General features: G+C 68.7%; 5 protein-coding genes across 5 annotated transcripts; 4 read left to right on the forward strand and 1 right to left on the reverse strand.

Annotated features, from left to right (window-relative positions):
* Positions 1–24: 24 nt before the first annotated feature.
* Positions 25–2,028, forward strand: RHOBADRAFT_55903 (uncharacterized protein; the record flags this gene model as incomplete). The annotated part of the gene is made up of 3 exons (XM_018418078.1): positions 25–196; positions 283–627; positions 699–2,028. 3 exons carry the CDS (start codon positions 25–27, stop codon positions 1,724–1,726), a joined length of 1,545 nt encoding a protein of 514 aa, XP_018268487.1. The 3' UTR covers positions 1,727–2,028.
* A 474-nt stretch (positions 2,029–2,502) lies between these two features.
* Positions 2,503–3,249, forward strand: RHOBADRAFT_65627 (uncharacterized protein). Its single transcript, XM_018418744.1, has 2 exons — positions 2,503–3,005; positions 3,087–3,249. The coding sequence occupies exons 1-2, from the start codon at positions 2,510–2,512 to the stop codon at positions 3,155–3,157; spliced, it is 567 nt and encodes a 188-aa protein (XP_018268488.1). The 5' UTR covers positions 2,503–2,509; the 3' UTR covers positions 3,158–3,249.
* Positions 3,250–5,508: 2,259 nt separating this feature from the next.
* RHOBADRAFT_55905 (uncharacterized protein) lies at positions 5,509–13,687 on the forward strand (the record flags this gene model as incomplete). The annotated part of the gene is made up of 17 exons (XM_018418079.1): positions 5,509–6,341; positions 6,428–6,488; positions 6,561–7,370; positions 7,443–7,505; positions 7,610–7,798; positions 7,873–8,040; positions 8,108–8,143; positions 8,208–8,433; positions 8,509–8,620; positions 8,701–8,839; positions 8,909–9,801; positions 10,149–10,185; positions 10,248–10,811; positions 10,874–13,015; positions 13,077–13,147; positions 13,217–13,478; positions 13,554–13,687. 17 exons carry the CDS (start codon positions 5,509–5,511, stop codon positions 13,632–13,634), a joined length of 6,687 nt encoding a protein of 2,228 aa, XP_018268489.1. The 3' UTR covers positions 13,635–13,687.
* A 56-nt stretch (positions 13,688–13,743) lies between these two features.
* Positions 13,744–15,613, reverse strand: RHOBADRAFT_55906 (uncharacterized protein; the record flags this gene model as incomplete). The annotated part of the gene is made up of 5 exons (XM_018418080.1): positions 13,744–14,574; positions 14,635–14,898; positions 14,969–15,169; positions 15,316–15,444; positions 15,535–15,613. 5 exons carry the CDS (start codon positions 15,611–15,613, stop codon positions 13,790–13,792), a joined length of 1,458 nt encoding a protein of 485 aa, XP_018268490.1. The 3' UTR covers positions 13,744–13,789.
* A 1,411-nt stretch (positions 15,614–17,024) lies between these two features.
* On the forward strand, positions 17,025–17,991 carry RHOBADRAFT_18319 (small GTPase-binding protein; the record flags this gene model as incomplete). Its single annotated transcript, XM_018412423.1, has 4 exons — positions 17,025–17,120; positions 17,344–17,372; positions 17,454–17,757; positions 17,836–17,991. The coding sequence occupies 4 exons, from the start codon at positions 17,025–17,027 to the stop codon at positions 17,989–17,991; spliced, it is 585 nt and encodes a 194-aa protein (XP_018268491.1).
* Between the last annotated feature and the right edge of the window lie 443 nt (positions 17,992–18,434).

The raw sequence follows: 18,434 nt of genomic DNA on the forward strand, positions 1-18,434 counted from the left end.
TGCGAGCACCAGCACCACCTCGCCATGGTCCTCTTGCGCGCCGTCCTCGCCGTCGCGGCCGCCCTGGCCCTCAACGACTCGTCTTCAACCAACGCCGCTCCTCTCTCGGCTCGTCAGCAGAGCCTCGCGACTTGCCTGCAAAGCAAGGGCTTGCAGCCTGTCACCCAGTCCTCAGGCGACTACGCGGCCGACTCGGGTGCGCCTGCGGTTTCCCCCTCCTCCTCCTCGTCCCCACCTCGTCGGAATCTCCGTCGGCTGACTTTCCGCGCCACCCTCCCGCAGCTGCCTACAACCAGCGCATCCAGCCGCTTCCAGTCGCCCTCCTGTACCCGTCGTCGTCGGCCGACATCTCGAAAGCGCTCAAGTGCGCCTCGAGCACCGGCGTCAAGGTCTCGGCTCGCGGCGGCGGCCACTCGTACGCGTCGTACGGCCTCGGCAGCGGCGATGGAGGGTTCACGATCGACCTGAGCCGGTTCAACAACATCACGGTCGACTCGAAGGGCCTCGCGACCATCGGCGGCGGGTCCCGCCTCGGCGACATCTACCTCGCGCTCAACGACAAGGGCTGGGCCGTCGCGGCGGGCTCGTGCAACGGCGTCGGTATCGGTGGCCATGCTGGCTTCGGAGGTGCGTCCGCGACGACCCGTTCCTCTCTCCCCTGCCCGCCCCGACCCTGACTCTCTCGTCCTCTCCGGCAGGTTACGGCCTTCCGAGCAGGATGTGGGGCTTCCTGAGCGACCAGGTCGTCGGGTTCGACATCGTCCTCGCCAACGGCACCGCCCTGAGCAACGTCACGAGCTCGTCGCACCCGGACCTGTACTGGGCGCTCAAGGGCGCCGCGCCCAACTTTGGCCTCGTCACGGCCTATCACGTCCAGGCGCACCACGCCCCGGCCAACGTCGTCATCGCCAAGTACACGTACTCGAACCCGTCGGTCGTCAACGCCGCGACGGCCTTCTCGTCGATGGCCTCGTTCGGCAACACGAGCGCGCCGGCCAACCTCGCCCTGCAGGCGGTCGTCGGGCGCTCGAGCCTCGAGATCGTCGCCGTGTGGTACGGGCCCGAAGCCGAGCTCGGCGGCGTCATCGGCCCGCTCGAGGACGAGCTCCCGCCGAGCTACGACAAGACGGCGACGTCGTACAGCTGGCTCGGCGCCACGACCGAGCTCGCCGGCGTGTCGGACCTGAGCACGCAGGGCAAGATGCTCCAGAGTCGCGACTCGTTCTACGCCAAGAGCCTCATGACGCCGTCGACCATCCCCATCTCGATCGACACGCTCGAGGCCTTCTTCGACTACCTGTGGACGTCCGAGGTGTCGAACCAGTGGTTCGTCGAGGCCAACCTGTGGGGCGGCTCTAACTCGGCCCTCAACGACGTCTCGCTCAACTCGTCGTCGTTCGGCTTCCGCGACAAGCACCTCGCGTTCCAGCTGTACGCGTCGTCGCCGACCTATGGCAACCCGTACGGCGACGAGGGCATCCCGTTCGTCAAGGGCATGTGGTCGACCATCGTCGACGGCATGACCAAGAAGGGCTGGTCGACCAACTCGAGCTCGCCCGACGGCACCGCTGCCTACGTCAACTACGTCGACCCAGAGCTCACGGCCGAGGAGACTCGCGCTCAGTACTGGGGCTCGCAGTACCCGCGCCTCGCCAAGCTCAAGGCCGTCTACGACCCGACCCAGCTCATCAACAGTCCGCAGGGCATCGTCCCCGCTGCGTCCTGAGCGCGCTCGAGCCCCGTCCACCTCGGCCCTCGCCGCCTCCCCCTTTCCCTCCCCTCTTCGTCTTTCACTTGCACCCCTCCCCTTGCTCCCCAACCTTCGTGACCGTCCCCTCTCCCTCTGCACTCTTCGTCTTTCTCTCGCCCCCTGCCCTTGCGGCGTGTCGGCTGTCGTCGTCGACGCCGCCCTCGAGGAAGGCCTCTCGTCGTCGACTTTGTCTCCCTTCCCTTATTTTGCGCTCTCGCACAGACACTACCTCCTCATGTAGCGGTCCCTGTATCACAAAGTATCGCGTTGCACGATTCGCGTCGAGCCTCAGCAAGAGTGCGGAAACTTCCGAGACTTCTGGAGAGCTGCCGAGGTCCGTCATCGCTCGTCTCTCCCTCACCCTCTCGGACCCAACCTGCGCTTCTGTACGTCCTCGCCCGCTTCTCTGCCTTCCCTGTGCACACTGCGCCCGCCACGGCGACCCGCCCCAGCACGACGCCGCCGCGCTTGCGAGGGTGCCATTGGCGGCGGCGGGACCGGGTTCGGCACGTCGACTAGCTCGCGAGCGAGCCCGGGGCCTCGGCAGGCTGTCTGGTGCCGCATTGTGGGCCTGTTGCAGCACTCGGCAGGCGGGCCACGTGCGAGGGGACGACGAGGGAGTCGCCATCGGTGGAGCGGGAGATGAAGTACTCGGCGGCTCTCCCTCGCGTGAGTGCTTGCCAGTGAGCATGAGACGCCGCCCAGAGCAGTACTGACCTCATCTTGGCCCCACCCCCGCCCCCGCGCAACAGCCCGACGATGTCGTTCACCCTCCCACCCATCCTCCTCCAGCTCCCTCGCAACCCGGCCGTCGCGATAGGCCTCCCGCTCGTCCTCGGCATGGCCGATGGCCAGTTGACCAAGTCGAGCCTCAAGTCGTGGTACCCGAGCCTGCAGAAGCCGCCCGGCCAGCCGCCTCGCTGGGCCTTCCCCGTCGTGTGGACGACGCTCTACGCCGGCATGGGCCTCGCGTCGCACGTCCTCGTCAAGGCGCTCGACACGGCGGTCATCGGGTCGACGACGAGCCGCCTCGCCATGAGCGCGCTCAAGCTCTACTGGGTCCAGCTCGCGCTCAACATGGCGTGGACGCCCCTCTTCTTCGGCCTGCGCAATCCGACCCTCGGCCTCGTCGACATCCTGCCCCTCACGGCGACGACGATCGCCCTCACCGCCAAGGCCGCCCAGGTCGACCGTCGCCTGTCGCTCATCTTTGTGCCGTACTGCGCGTGGCTCTCGTACGCGTCGTACCTCAACGGTGCGTCCCACACCCTCTCGCGTCTCTGCCACGCCCCTTCTCTCGGCGCAAACCTGAACCTTATTTCCCTCCTCGACACAGCTGGTATTTGGTGGCTCAACGGCGGTCAGGCCAACGTCGACAAGGCCAAGAGGGAGCTGCGCAAGGACTAGCTTCGTCTGTGCCGCTCTCCCTCCTCGCGCTCGCACTCTGTGTAGTCAATTTTGTTTGCCGTCGTAATCCAGTCGTGAGACAGTGCCTTTCCAGCTCGCCCGGAGAGCGCGAGACCGGCGAGAGCAGCCTCGTCGAGATCGTCGAGACGAAGAGGCCCGGGCGCGAAAACGAAGGAGCCAACTCGTCTGCAGGCGTCCTCGCCTGGGAGCCGCTCGTTCGACCGCGATGCACGGTTAAGCCTCAGGTGCGGCCGATCTGCGCGAGCGACCGTCGGCGTGCCCGGCTCGAACGAGGACGACGCGTTCTTCCCGCCCTGGCGGCTTTACCGCGGCGGTCCGGCTCTGTCTAGCTATTCCTGTCGACGGCTCCGTGCATGCTGTCGACGGCGCAAAGTGCGTGTCGCAGCTGAATCCTGTGCCGGTGACCGTACGGTCGCCGCTTCCGCAGCGACAAGGGTCGCCAACTCGGCCGTCTTTGCTCGCCCGCTCGCCCTCACGAGCCGTCTCGAGCCCCTGGCAACGGCCCTTTCGACGTGTCCATGTGCCGGCTCGCGTTCCTCTGGCTCGATGAAAGCCCTTGAGCTGTGCCGCGAAAGGAGTTCCCGACCAGCGACCTTCTCAAACAGCTTCGTCGACAGGTGACTCGCGCTCAGGCAGCGAGGGTCGGCTTGCGTTCGCTCTGTCGAACCAACGAACGTGAGCGAGTACGAGAAGGATGTGCCGGTGCTGCTGGTCGCACATCGTCGGTCGAGCGCTTGAGCCTCCTCTCCTGCAGCTCCGGCGGCAGTCCGGCGGTCGTGCGGCCGACGCTAGATACACGCTGTCCGGCGCTAACGCTCTGGCTTCGTCAGTAGCGCGTGTGCTATGTAGTTAAGTTAACGAGATGCAGCAGCGCGCGCGTTTGTTCGGACGAATGCGTCCTCGACGGCGATCCGAAGCTGGTGCCTCGCGCACTTCATAACTCCTCGACGGCGCTTGCTGCGCTTCCTGCGAGCTAGCTAAATGCAGTACGACGTGAGCGTCTCCGAGTGCACCGACCGATCCAACGTCCGCGACGCTGCAGCTGCTGGAGCGCCTCGAAAGCGGCGCGCACGTTCGGATTTCGCTCTCGGCTCGCGCAAAAAAGCTTGTTCGGCGCGCGCAATTCGATTGCTCGTGGAAGTACGAGAAAGGCGTCGGACAGGCGCAAGATGCGCATTCGCGTGGCCTCGAGCGTCCGGAGAGGGAGACCTTCGAGTTGCGATCGAGGACCGTGCGGGGGCAAACCTCGGCGTGCGGCCCTTCGACCGCGCCGTCCAATTGATCGACCCTCGAGCTTCTCTCCTCGCGAGCCGTCCCGGTGCCCACCTCCCCTCGCCAACCGAGAGAAGCGCACGTAGAACAACGCGCTGCCCACGACCTTCATCAGAGGACCTCTCGTCCTCCCGCGCGAGCCGTCTTCCCTCCTCCTTGACCACCGCTCACCGGTCGCGCGCCCACGCGGCCCTAGCTCGCCCCGGGCCCTGCAATGGCAGCCGGCCTGGATGCCCGCGTCGACCGCAGCTCCCCCGCTCGGCAAGCTCGCGAGCTCGTCAGGGCCGCTCGCCGCACGCTTCGCCTCGCTGGCCGCGACCCCTTAACTACGGGGGAGGGGTCTGTCCGAGACGCCCTGAGCCTTCCTTGCATGCACTCGTCCGCGCGCTAGAAGGCGTCGGCGGACTGCTGTCGCGCGAGCGCTCCCTCTCCCTCCCTCTCCTCCTTCCCTCTCCCCGCTCCTGGTCGCGCGAGCCGGTCGTCCCCGAGCCGTTCGCGTCGTCCTCGCAGCCGCTCTCGCACACGGCACGTGCACGGCCGCCGCCGCCCTCCTTCCCCCCCCACCCGCACCTCGAGCTCCCTTGCGAGCCTCGTCGTAGCTCCGCCTACCTTTCTTCGCGAGCGCCGAGTGCGCACGTCAAGCCGACCTTTGTGGCCTTCCCGACCTGTCCTGTGCGCGCCCTCGTCCGGCCAAGCTTCCGGCTTCTGGTCGTCAACTCGGTCCTCGTCGACTCGCCCGGTTTTACGGCTCGCGGCCGACCCGACGATCCTGGATCTTCCTCGTCCTGTGCGTCCTCTCTCCCTCTTTGTCGAGCGCGAGCGGCGTACGTGACGCCAATCTCGTCGATCACTTGGTCCGTCGAGACTGCGATCGAGCGCGAGAAAGGAGGGGACAGGCACACGAGTCGACGGAAGTACTGATTCGCGCCCTGCCTCGCCCCCCCTCCTCCTCGTCCTTCGCTCTCGCTCTCTCTCTTGCAGGCTTCCTCGTCGACGCTCGCTCCCCCCTCATCCAGCCGCACGGCGCCTATCGCCCTCGCTCGCCGTCGCGCTCGACCATGGCCGGCCAACACTCGCATTCGTACTCGTCGCACCCTTATCCGCCTTCGTCGGCGAGCGGCGGCTCTCAAGGCGCCTACGTCGACGCGTACCCGTCGTACGACTACTCGTCGACCTCGACGCCGTCCCTCCCCGAGTACCAGCAGCAGGCGTCGCCCCAGATCCGGTTCGCCCCGCCGTCGTCGTCGTACCACGCCTCGTCGCGCTCGCGGTACTCGTCGCACCCGAGCTCTCGGCACAGCGTCTCGTCGTCCGAGGCCGAGGAGCAGAGCTCGAGCCATGCTCGGGCGCCCGTCCACTCGCTGTACGTCGCCTCGGGCCAAGGTCAAGGCGCCGGCACCCTGTCGCCCTCGCCGCTGTACGACCAGTCGCCCGACCAGCAGCACCACTACTCGCAGCAGCAGCAGCAGCAGCAGCAGCAGCACGGCGACTACGGCTCGCCCTACTCGGCGCCCGTCACTCGCGCCTCGTCGCGCACCGACCGCCCGCCCCAGTCCATGTTCGCCCGCGCTCCTCCCTCGCACCACATGACCGACGACGTCACCTACGTCTCGACCCGCTCGCACCACCTGCCCGCCGGCGTCGTCGGCGCGTCGGACGGCTGGGCCGAGGGCGCGCCGCTCGACCTTCCTCAACCGCCCAAGGTCACGGCGTCGTCGTCGTCGTCGTCGTCAGCGGCGGCGAGGAAAAAGGCGTCGTCGTCGCAGGCGCCGCGCAAGCGTGTACCGGCATCGTGCACGCCGTGCAGGAAGAAGAAGCTGCGCTGCAACCGGTCGATGCCGTGCTCGTCGTGCGTCGAGCGAGGCGACCCCGAGGGCTGCATTTGGGACGGGTGCGTCTCCCTCTCTCTCTCTCCCTCGAGTCTCTGTCTTGGTCCGGGCCGCACAGACTGACGAGTCGTGCCTCTCCCGCTCGCAGTGACGCCGTGCCGCTCTTTGTCGCTCGAGAAGAGACGGACGTCAAGGAGCTCAAGGCTCAGGTGCGTCGTCTCGTTCCACTCCTGCCACTCTGTAGCTCGGGTCCTGACGCTCGTACCTCTCTCGACGCACAGGTCGATCGCCTGCAGCACCTACTCGACGCCATGAGCGAGTCGACGCCGCCCGTATCGGCGACCACGTCCCCCACTACCCGCCCCATCGATGCGGCGAGTCGACCTGTCCAGCAGCAGTACGCCATCGTCCAGCAGGCCGAGGTGCCCGGCCTCGAGCTCGCGACGTTCGACTTGCGAGGGCAGGACTTGTGCGGCGCCCTCGTCGAGCTCGCGCTCAAGGGCGTCCTGTCGACGCAGCAGTCGGGCGCCGAGTCGTTCGCGCCCAACGGCGTCGGCGGCGAGGCGTTCCTCGACGAGGCCGAGCGCTTCGTCCAGTCGTCGATCCAGCACGACGCCTCGTCGGCCGGCTCGAGCTTCGTCGTCCTCACGCCCTCGTCTATCGCACCCTCTCCTCCCTCCTCTGCGCCTCACACGTCTTCTTCGAGCCCGTCGGCGTTCGCCCTCAACACGTGCCTCCTCGGCACGCGTCCGACGGTGCGCCAGGTCCTCGCGCTCGTCCCCTCAGACGACGAGCTGCGCTCGGCGTACCAGGTCTACGCCTCGTCTGTGCACTGGCACTCGGCGCCGATCCGCCTCGCCGACCTCGAACAGCGTTGGTCATTGTTCCGGCGGGCGATGTCGCAGCCCGACGAGGCGCAGCGCGAGCGCGAGGTCGACCCGCTTTTCGTCGCCGTTCTCCTCAGCGCCTGTGCGTCCGGCCTCGCGAGCATGACGACCAAGCAGGCGCAAGCTCGAGGGTTCCCCGACAACCGTTCGTCCATCGTCGAGCGCTGGGTCCACACGGCCATGCTCTCGCTCGTCGCCGGCAAGGTACGTCGCTCGTCCTCGCCCTGCCCTCTCGTCCCTCCCGAGGTCCGCTCTGACTCGTACTCCTACCTGCAGTTCATGGAGCAGCCGAGCCTCGACGGCATCCGGGCCGCCGTCATCATCGCCTCGCTCTACATCGTGAGCCTTCTCCTCTCTCCTGCATCTCCTCCCTCCCCTCTCTCCTGCATCTCCTCCCTCCCCATGTCCTGCCTGCTGACGAACTTTCCCTCGTCAAGGAACAGTTCATGTCGACCGGCGACACGGTCTCGGCGGGCATGTCGCTCCTGTCGCTCGCGGTCAACGCCGTGCTCTCGCTCGACCTGCACCTCGACCCGTCTCGACCGAGCAAGGCCCAGCCGTCGTTCGCCGACTGCGAGGAGCGTCGTCGACTCTTCTGGTCCGTCTTCTCGCTCTCGATGTCGGTCTCGTCGGTGCGTCTCGGTCTCTCACTCTCTCTCGCGCGCACGGTCCGGGTCGGCGCACTGACCACCGGTCGCGCAAACAGGGCACGTCGCGCACCTGGTCTGGGTTCGACCTGCGCCAGATCGACTGCAAGTTTCCTCTCGACTGCTACGACGCCGAGCTCAACATGGACGAGCGTGCCGCCAAGGCCCGGGTCCGCAGCAGGAGAGCGGCTGACGGCTTCGAGGAAACGCCCATGACGGTCACGGTCGTGCGTCCCGCGCCCCTTCTCTCTCAGTCTCTGTGGGAGCACGTGGACCTGACGCCTCGTCCTACAGCTTCGCGCGCAGCAGAGCCTCCTCGCCAAAAAGATCGTGCGTCAGAAAGAGCTCGCCGCCCGCGCGACCTTCCCAAATTGACCTTCCACCTCGCGCGCAGACCGACAAAGCGTTCAGCGTCACGCCCTGCAGCTACGACGACGTCCTGTCGCTGGACATGGACCTCATCGCGTTCGAGAAGAGCCTGCCGCCGGCGTACGAGCTCCCCGTGGACGGCGCCAACCGGGTCCAGTTCGCCTCGCCGCCAACGCCGACCGAGATGCGCGCAACCGTCATCCAGCTCTACCTTGCGGCCGAGTTCGTGCGCCTGCACCGTCCTTTCCTTGGTCCGTCTCGCTCGTCCTCTACTTTGCCCGCCCTCACGAGCCGAGAAACTGACGCACGAGCCCTCCCTCCTTCAGTTCTCGCGGCGGCAGACGACCGCTACCAGCACTCGCGGGAGCAGTGCGTCAAGTACGGCAAGCGCTTGCTCGCGATCAACAGCGCACCGGGCTGTCACCTCGACTGGGCAGGGTGCGTCCGCGCCTGCTCTCCTCCGTCCCTTGCCTTTTCCCGCCTCCTCGACCGCGACTGACTTTCCTTCCCGGCCACAGGCACAACTTCAAGGTCATCTCGGCGGCCGTCGCTCTCGCTGTCGAGCTCCTGCAGTCGCCGGCCGAGCCGGACGCGCCCATCATCCGCAGCGGGATCGACCTCGTCCTCAAGCGAGTCGAGGGCTTCGCCGGCGTCTCGGTCCGTCTTCTTCTCTCTCTCTCTTTTTGCGGCCCTGCACGAACCTCTACTGACTCTCATACCCTGCAGACTATCTGCCGCAAAGGCTCGGCCGTCATCCGCTTCGTCCTCTCCAAGGTCGACGACGAGGTCGCCAACTCGTCTGCCCCTCGCCGGGCCAAGCGAGCGCGCACGCTCCGCTACAGCCCCGAGTCGGACTGGTCCCGTCGTCCGAGCCTCGCTCGTGCTCTCGGCGGCGCCCCGACGGCGGTATCGTCGCGCGCGACCAGCCCCGAGGAGAACGGCCGACGACGCAAGGCGACGCGCCCGCAGCTCGTCCACATGGCGTCCGACACGGTCGTGCCTCGCGTGACGGCGACGCACACGGCGACGAAGCCGCACGCGCCGTTCCTGCGCCTGTCGCGCAGCCGCTCGGCCGACCAGGCCTTCCCAACGCTCAACACGCTCGACGCGCTCGCCACCAAGGGCCCGCACAGCGCCGAGGCGACCTACGCGCCGTTATACGCCGTCGCCCCTCCAGCTCGGCAGATCGCCGGCCTCGGGAGTGCCCACTCGCGCCGGGCTCGCGAGATGTCGTCCGCCGCCTCGGGCGCCGACGCCACGCTCGCCGCCCTCGCCACCTTCTCGCCGCCCGACAGCACCCTGCACCTTCACCTCCCGAACTCGCCCTATCGCGACATGCAGAACGGGCCGGCGACGGCGTCCACCACGGGCGGGTTCGACTTTGGCGAGCTCAATCTCGGCGGCGGCGCGCCGTCCGGCTCGAGTGACTCGGTCCTCGACGAGGCCGACATGCAGGACGTCTTCAGCCTGTCGTCGGTCCCGTTCCAGGGCAGCCCACACGCGGGCCACCTGGGCTTGTCGGACGAACCGGACCGTGCGGTGGCGGCGAGAGGGGCGACGACGGGCGGGTCCAAGTTCAACGTTCCGCTCAGCGAGGAGGACTTTGCCTACCTGCACCAGTACCAGACTTAGTGTCTCTCGCATCAGCCTTGCATCCCTGTTGTTGCTTCTTCGTCGTCGTCGCCGGTTTCACGTGGTCGGAGAGGAGGAGAGCCACCACTTCCTCGCTCTCGCTTTAGATTCTCGAGGGCCACTCGAGTCGGAAGAACCAGCGTAGCACTTGGCAAGTTGAAGCGCTCGGAACCGCCCGGCGCGAGAGACCAGCACGAGTCCGGTCCGCCGCTCGCAGTGTGACGCTTGCTCTCCTCACCCCTCCTCGCGCGCACACTGCAGGCACTTGCTGCGCAGTCGTGTCGCAGAGTAGAGACCGCCTCGACCCCGGCAAGCGCACCGCCCGACACGCCAGAGCCGTGCCCGTCGAGCCTCTCGGCCCCGCCTCGATGGTGCGCCGTCCTCCCCCTCCTCTCAGCGCAGAGACTGCGACTGACGCGATAGCCACACACAGAGGCGCATCTTTGGCGCATCGAGCATCACCGGGTCGTCGACATCCAACTCGCTCGCGTCCGACTCGCTCCCCTCCCCATCCTCATCTTCCCACCCCGACTATCCCTCGGCGCACGCACCCGACGGCCTGCACGCCGCCGACCCGCAAGCCAAGAGCTGGTTCGGCCTTGCCCGGAGCACCTCGCACGGCTCGGTCGCGAGCCGCAACGCCGCCTCGTCCCCGGCCACCGGCGCACAACCCGCCCACCAGCCTGCGAGCTCCTCACGGCTCGCCGAGTCGTTCAACCCCGACGACGAGTTCGACTTTGGCCAGCTCCCGTTCGGCTCGGCGCGCTCGCCGCCCCCACCGCCCTCGCCGCCGACTCTCGGGCGCCAACGAGACTCGGCCCGCTCGTCGGTCGGCGGCGTCGGCGGCGCGCGCAGTCGGCCCTTCTCGCCCGAGACGACCTCGTCCGAGCCCGTGTCGCAAGACGCTCTCATGATCGAGCTGTTGAGCGGCGCGGCGGTCGTCGAAGCGCGAGATTTCGAGGTCATGGGCTGGGAGGAGACGCAGGAGGTCAAGAAGGTGCGTCGCCTGCGCCTGCCATCCCTCTCACCGAGCCTCACTGACTCAGATCTATCGCACAGGAGCACACCGTCCTCTCGACCCGCATCGCCGGCCTGACGCGGTCCGTCGCACTCGAGACCCGCCTGCGCGACTCGGCCGCCAAGCTCGTCCGCCTGTCCGGCCCGTCTAGCGACCCGTCGACGCCCACCAACCCGACCTCTCCCGCTCGTCCTCGCGTCACCCGAGAGCAGGCCGAGGCGCAGCTCGCGACGGCGCAGGCCAAGCTCGACACGCTCCAGGCCGACCTGTACAACACGAGCTCGCGCGAGGCCGAGCTGCGCATCAAGCTCCTCCGCCACACGGCCGCCGTCCTCGCCAACTCTTTGCGCCAGAAGGAGCAAGAGCAGGACAGCCGGTCCGCCATTGCCGCTGGCCCTTACCCGTTCGCGCCCACCCTCGCACCCTCCTCGGCCGCGTCACAGCCGCACGCCACCCCTTCCCCTCCCGGCTCGGCGCGGTTCGACGGCGCGCACTTCTTTGCCGGCAACCGCGAGGCCATCGTCCCCCGCGTCCGCACCATCTCGGCCAACGGCGTCGGCGGCTCGCCGTACCAGAGCCCGCAGCTCGGCGCGAGCGGCTCGTTCGGCGCCAACGCCGTCCAGCTGCAGCACGACCTCGTCGAGCGCGACACGCGCATCAAGGAGCTCGAGGAGCAGGCGGGCTCGCTCGAGCGTCAGCTCGACGAGGTCAAGCGGCAGTCGGAGGCGGACCTGCGGTCGGCGCGCGAGGCGCTCGACCGCCGGGACGACGAGGTCAAGGAGGAGCACGAGCGGCTGCGGCGCGAGCTCTCGAGCGCGCAGGCGGACGCCGAGGGTCTGCGGGAGGAGCTGCACGCCGCGCGGGACGACGTCGAGCAGGTGCGGGGCGAGCACGACGGGGCGCGGCGAGAGGTCGAGGAGGCGCGGCGCGAGGTGGAGGGCGCCCGGCGCGAGGCCGACGAGCATCGGTCGCAGCTCGCTGTCGCGCGCAGCAGCCCGTCGATCGACGGCGCGGCGCAGCGCGACCTCGAGGCGGCGCGGCAGGAGGCGCAGGACGCGGCGCGGCGGCTGCGCGACCAGGGCATGGAGCTCACCGAGGCTGAGCACAAGCTCGCAGACGCCGAGGAGCGCGTGTCGGAGCTCGAGGAGGAGCTGCAGCGCACCGAGGAGGAGATGAAGGACGAGCGGCGAGCGTGGGAGGACAAGGTCCGCGAGGCCGAGTCGGCCAGCGCGGCGGCGAGCTCTGCGCGCGCCGACCGCTCAGCCGGGCCCGAGGACGACGAGCGCGCCGAGGAGGCCCGCCGCCGCGTCGAGCAGCTCGAGGGCGAGCGGCGGTCGGTCGTCGAGGCGATCGGCGACGTCCTGCGCCGGCACCGCACGCGTCCGGCCCTCGGCTCGGCCTTGCGAGAGGCGCCCTCGCTCGACGACGCGACCGTGGACCGCGACGACCTGCCCGCCTACCTCGCCTCGACGCTCGACGCCCACCTCGACAAGGCGGGCGCCCACGTCGACGGCCTCGCCGCCGACTTGTCCTCGCTCCACGCCGAGCGCGACTCGCACGCCGGCCTCGAGGACGAGCTCGCCCAGGCGCACGAGCGCATCCAGATGCTCGAGGGCGACGTCGAGTCGCTGTCGGCCGAGCGCGACTCGCTCGAGACCGAGCTGGAACTGCTCCGGTCCCAGGCGCAGGACCACGAGGCGCGCCTGTCGGCGGTCCCGCAGCTCGAAGCCGACCACGCCGCCGCCCACACGTCGGCCATGCACGCGCAGCAGGAGCTCGCCGGGGCGCAGGCGCGCCTCGCCGACCTCGACGGGCGACTCGCCGAGCAGGACAAGCAGCTGCAGGACCTGTGGCGCTCGATCCCGGCGCTCGAGGGCCGTGCACGCGCCAACAGCGAGTCGAGCGACCTCTCGGTCCTGCGCAACGCGTTCGACCCGTCGTCGTTGGCATCGGCGTCGTCGTCGCCGCCGCTGCCGGCGCGCAAACCGCTCGGCGCCCTCCTCAAGAGCGCCATCGGCGCCGGCGGCCCCGACTCGGGCCTCTCGCCGTCGTCGACGCCGAGCAGCGACTACAGCGTCGACGCGCTCGTCGGTCGGGTCAAGCTCTTGTTGGCCGAGGACCAGAAGCTCGTGCAGAAGCTCGTCGCGCTCGAGAACGAGAAGGGCGACGCGCAGTCGAAACGGGTGCGTCCTCCTCCCTCTCTTCTCTCAAGTACTCGTCACTGAAGCTATCTTTGTCCTGCAGATCGCCGAGCTCGAGGAGCGCCTGGACGTGTCGGCCACTCAGGAGGTGACGATGCTCGAGCGGCTCAACGAGTGCGTCCCTGCTCCCCCTTTTCCTGTGCCTCCCCGTCCAGATCTGACCTCGAATCTGTCTCTCCCCAGCCTCACCGAGTCGCTCGAGCAGACCCGAGCCGAGAAGCGCAAGCTCGAGGCCGACAAGGCGCAGCTTCTCGATCAGCTCTCGGTCGCCCAGCAGCAGCAGCGCTCGCCGACGCCAGCACCCGCCGCCGCTCCCGCCGCACCGACCTCGAGCAGCAGCAACATGGACGACGTCGAGGACCTGCGCGGCCAGATTGCCGACCTCGAGGAGGAGCTGGCCGATGCGCAGCGGCGCGAGCAGAAGACGCGCGCCTCTTTGCTCGAGGTGCGTCCTGTCTTTCTCTCTCTTTCTTTCGCGTCACGTTCTGAGGCACTGATTCGGTCTCTCCGACGTACGCAGGAGCTCAACAGCGCGCAGAGCGAGCTGTCGGCGACCAGGACGAAGCTGCGCCAGGCCGAGCGCCGGCTCGGGACCAAGTGAGCGCTGGGCGCTCTCGAGATTGTAGCTCGTCTGCTGCAACCTCCTCTCACGATGCACGGGCGTTGGAGCCGAGAGAAGCAAGCACGAGCGACCCTCTCGAGAGCGCGAGGACGAGACAAAAGAAGTTTGCGGCCGGCGCTCAGGCCCCTCCCTTCTCAGCGAGCCGCTCCGCCTCCCGTCCCGCTCCACTCGCTCGCAAAGACGGGCTCGATCGGGAGCGTCAACATGACGTCGCCGACCTCGCCATACGCCTCGCCCTGCGCCTCGCACCCACCGCCGCCGCCGCCGCCGCCGCACCCGCCAACGACGAGGTCGCCCGGCGCCCCCAGCTCGCCGCCCTCGCGGTCGTCGCCGCCGCCCGGCCTCGCCGTGAGTGGCTCGACGTCGGCCCACGAGTAGAGCGCGAGCGCGCCGAGCTCGAGCGCGGGGACGCTGCTGAGCGCGCATGCGGCGTCGGTCCAGTGCGGGTTGATGCCGGGTGCGGCGCCGAGGGCCGCCGCCGTGGTCGTCGTGGAGACGGGCAGGGCAGAAGGGGGAGGAGGAGGAGGGTATGGGACAGGCGGGTAGTTGTCGCGGCGGAGGAGGGTCGCGAACGCGTGCGGGTCGAAGAGGGGCGTGCGAGGCGACGAGGGCCACGACGAGCACGACGAGAGGAGCTCGTCGAGGTCGAGGTCGGACGGGGTCGGGGTCGCGGTCGGGGTAAAGGTCGACGTGGACGCGGTCGACGAGAGGGACGACGAGCGCGGCGGGAACGAGGTGAAGTAGCTCGGGGCGTCGAAGGATTCGAGAGGGTACGGCGGGAACGAGGTCGGTGCGGCGGCGGCGGCGGCGGCAGTCGAGGGAGACGAGGTGCTCGGCAGGGGCGGTAGGGCGGGGAGGATGCTCGGCAGGAGGGACAATGGCGAGTGGGTGAACGTGGAGGATGGGGGAGGAGGCGGTGCTGCGGGCGGAGAGGAGTCAGTCGACGAAAGACAGTGACGACTCGAAACGAGGGACGCACGCATCATCTCGTCGACGACCAAGTCCATGCCGTATTCTCGCTCGTCCTCCTCGACGACTGCCCTCGCGTCGACGCCGACCTCCTGCTCGGGCCTCGGCGTCTCGACCTCGAGCCCGCCTCCTCCCGCCTGCCCGGGCTCCTGCGCCAGCCGAAACAGGTCGGCGCGGTACACGCACTCGAGCTCGTCGCCGCTGCGCAGCTGGCGACGCACGCACGCGCCGCACGCCGGCTTCGAGCCGTCGCACCGGATCCTGCGCGATTTGCCTGGGCAACGGCCGGGTGGTCAGCGTGCGGGCCTGCACCGAGGCTCGAAGGAGGGAGAGAGAGAACGCACAGGCGAGACAGGCGAGGCCCTTTTGGAGTGCCGGCCCTCGGCTCCTCCTGCACTTCTTGCCCGTTGCCGAGGTCGAGGTGGTGGGGCGCTCCTTGAGTGGGGGTGGGCGAGCTGGTGGAGGAGGAGGCTGGGCAGACGGGACGGCGGTCGAGGTCGAGGCTTCAGTGTTGCTGTAGGCGGCGAGTGCTGGCGGTAGAGGGCCTGTGACAAGGCGGGAGACGGCGCGGACATAGCAGCGGGAGGTGGACGTCCGGGGCGGACGAGGGGTGGGAGAGGAAGCGAGTCAGCTCTCGCGCCCGCCCGAGCGACACGAGCTACTCTGAAAGGAGGAAACAGACGCGGCGCACCGTTCTTGCGAGCCGGGACGAGGCCGTCGTAGTCGCACGCCGCGGGAGCAGGCCTGCCCTTCCACGCCGCGAGACGCAAGCACGCCTGGCACGGGCTGCCGCCGTCACACCTGACACGGCGTTGAGCACCTGCACGAGGGCGAGGCAAGCGCACGAGGCGGGGTTGGTGAGTTACCCGCCGCGACTGATGAGGCTGAGTGAGGGAGTGAGGCGACGCACAAGGGGCGCAGGCAGGCGTGCGCAGGGCGCCGGTCGGGCGGTTGATCTTGCGACCGAGGCGAGGTGTGCTCGTGGCCATCTGTGCAGAAGGCGAGACGAGCAGGGACGAGCGAGACGCGGAACTTGGCGTCGCCCACGGCGGACCGCTTGCTCCGACCCAGTCGCGGCCGACCCACCACGTGCACCCTAGCCGCGCTTGCTCTCTCGACTCGGCCCGCCACTCTCTACAGCTTCACAGACGGCTACAGCTCATCCCGATCCTCCTGCGGCCGCACCTCGCCCAGCGCCTTCCTCGAGCGCACCGACCTCTCGCCGCAACCCGACTCGCACGTCGCCATTCCTCACGCTCCTGCCGCGCCGCCCGGCGACACTTTGAGAACCAGCTCCGTCGACAGCTCGACCGAGCGAGCACGACTCGGCCTGCGAGCGCGAGAGCCTGCTGAAAGAGAGCGCCCGAGCACGCAGCAAGATGGCTCGACGCGACCGCAGCCTGCCAGACCGCACAGCTCGTCACTCGCTCGACTCGTACGTCCTGCTCGTGCACGTCGAGAAGCTATGCGCGGCCAGAACGAGCGCGCAGCTTCGCAAGAGGCGCACGACCGAGAGCTGCAGCACACCGAGCGAGGCCCGACTGAGCAGCGCAGCCCGGCGTGGGCCGTGCAGCACCTAGCGTGCGAGCACAGCGATTCACGGCTCGGGCACATGGGTCGAACGGCAGCGTCGACGACGGCGGAGAGAGCACGAGGCGAGCCGAAAGCCTCGAAACGCAGCACGAGCAGAGCTGCATCGCGCCGCAAATCGGCTGCAGACGACGCGCCGCCCAGATCGTACGGCCGCGAGAGAGGACCTGACGAGCGCGCCTCGTCGCTCGAGGGGGTAGCGGGCCGTACGAGTCCCGCAGCAAGTGGGCGAGCGGGGCGGAAGGGCGGCGAGGCGGCGAGGCGAGCTGGGCCGCTGCAGTACGGCTCGAGTACCGCAGGGATGAGCAGGGCCCTCTTGAACGGGTCGACAGGCAAGCGCGAGTGACGGGGAGTGGGCGGTGCGAGAGGAGCGCGGACGAAGCGAACGAGGCCGCCCTCGCCTCGTCGCCCTCCCTCCCAACCTCGAGCCTCTCTCGCCAGAGTCCCGTGCAGCACAGTGAGTCCCGCCCCTCCCACTCTCTGGCCCCTCCTCCCAACCGCACGCCGTCCCAGTCTCTCGAGCGGGCGCGTCGGGCGACTCGAGGCGGCCCCCTCGCTCCCCTCGGTCCTCGTCCGCCTCGCCAGCTCGCCGCACCGCACCCGAGCGTGCCCTGCGTGACCTGCACGAGCAGACGATTGACCTCTGTCTCCTGCCCCTTGCAGCCCGTCTCGCCTGCACCTCGTCGTCGCACCCCCCTTCCCCCTCGACCGCTCGTCACCAAGCCGACGCGACCGCCCCCTCGCCGCCCGCTCTCGCCCACTCCCCGGCCAGTCCAGCCCCTTTCCGCCCTTCTACCCGCTCCAACAGCCATGTCCGAGATCAGGCGCAAGCTCGTCATCGTCGGCGACGGCGCGTGCGGCAAGACGTGCCTCCTCATCGTCTTCTCCAAGGGCACCTTCCCCGAGGTGAGCCCGCCCCTCCTCTCGCTCGAGCCGCCCCGTTCGGCCCGTCTACCTGTCGACAGCACCTTCTGCCTTCGCCCCGAGCGCTCGTCACGAGGCTCAGGTGGCACGCGCGTCGGCCGCCGGCCGCAGCGAGCGTGCTCGCCCGGGTCGAACCAGCCTGGACGAGGCGGTGCCGTCCGGCGTTTCCGCAGCGAGGTTACTGACTCGCCCGCCCCTCTCACAGGTCTACGTCCCGACCGTCTTCGAGAACTAGTGCGTCCCGTCCATCTCTCTGTGCGCGCGAGCCGCGCGAGAGCCCGCATCCTGACGATCCCTCTCTCCCCCACCCCGCAGCGTCGCCGACGTCGTCGTCGACGGCAAGCGCGTCGAGCTCGCCCTGTGGGATACCGCCGGCCAGGAGGACTACGACCGCCTGCGCCCGCTGTCGTACCCGGACTCGCACGTCATCCTCATCTGCTTCGCCGTCGACTCGCCCGACTCGCTCGACAACGTCCAGGAGAAGTGGATCTCCGAGGTGCTCCACTTCTGCTCCGGCTTGCCCATCATCCTCGTCGGGTGCAAGAAGGACCTCCGGAACGACCCCAAGACGATCGACGAGCTGAGGAGGACGAGCCAGAGGCCCGTCACGACCCAAGAGGTGCGTCCCTCTCTCTCGTCTCTCTCTCTCTCTCTCCTCACGCGTTTCGCCGTACTGACTTCTCTCGCCGCGTCACAGGGCGACATGGTCCGCCAGAAGATCGGCGCGACGAGGTACCTCGAGTGCTCGGCCCGGACGGGCGAGGGCGTGCGGGAGGTGTTCGAGACGGCGACCCGCCTCGCGCTCCTGTCGACCAAGGGCCGCAAGAAGGGCGGCAAGTGCAACATCCTCTGAGCAGCGACGCTCTGTCCCCCTCTTCTTCAGCATGTCCCGCCGCTCGCATTCCGACTTTCGCCCCTCCCCCTTCCTCGCCTTTCCCCTCCTCGCCCGCCCCTCACATCCTTTTGACGACCTCGTTACCACCTTGCCCACCCCCACCGCCTTCCTCGAGCCTCGTGTGCGCGTCCTGAGATCTGTTCCCCCTTCGTCCCTACCCACCCTTTCCCTCGCCCTGGCCAGCTAGTTCTCGCCCCCCCTCCCCCATTTTGACGATCTCGACTCCCTAGCTGTACTCTACTGCCTTTCGCCCTAATGTCCCTCGAGTGCGTCTCTGCGGCCGAGTCAACGAGAGCGAGAGCGCGAGCCGAGAGGTCCGGCAGCAGCTCCGTCTCGGCACGACGCTCTCCTCGCTCTGCTCCTAGTATCTCTCTCTCTCTCTCTGTCAGTTCTTCTATCGC

Source organism: Rhodotorula graminis, assembly GCF_001329695.1.
Source record: "Rhodotorula graminis WP1 unplaced genomic scaffold RHOBAscaffold_15, whole genome shotgun sequence".
Lineage (NCBI taxonomy): Eukaryota > Fungi > Basidiomycota > Microbotryomycetes > Sporidiobolales > Sporidiobolaceae > Rhodotorula > Rhodotorula graminis.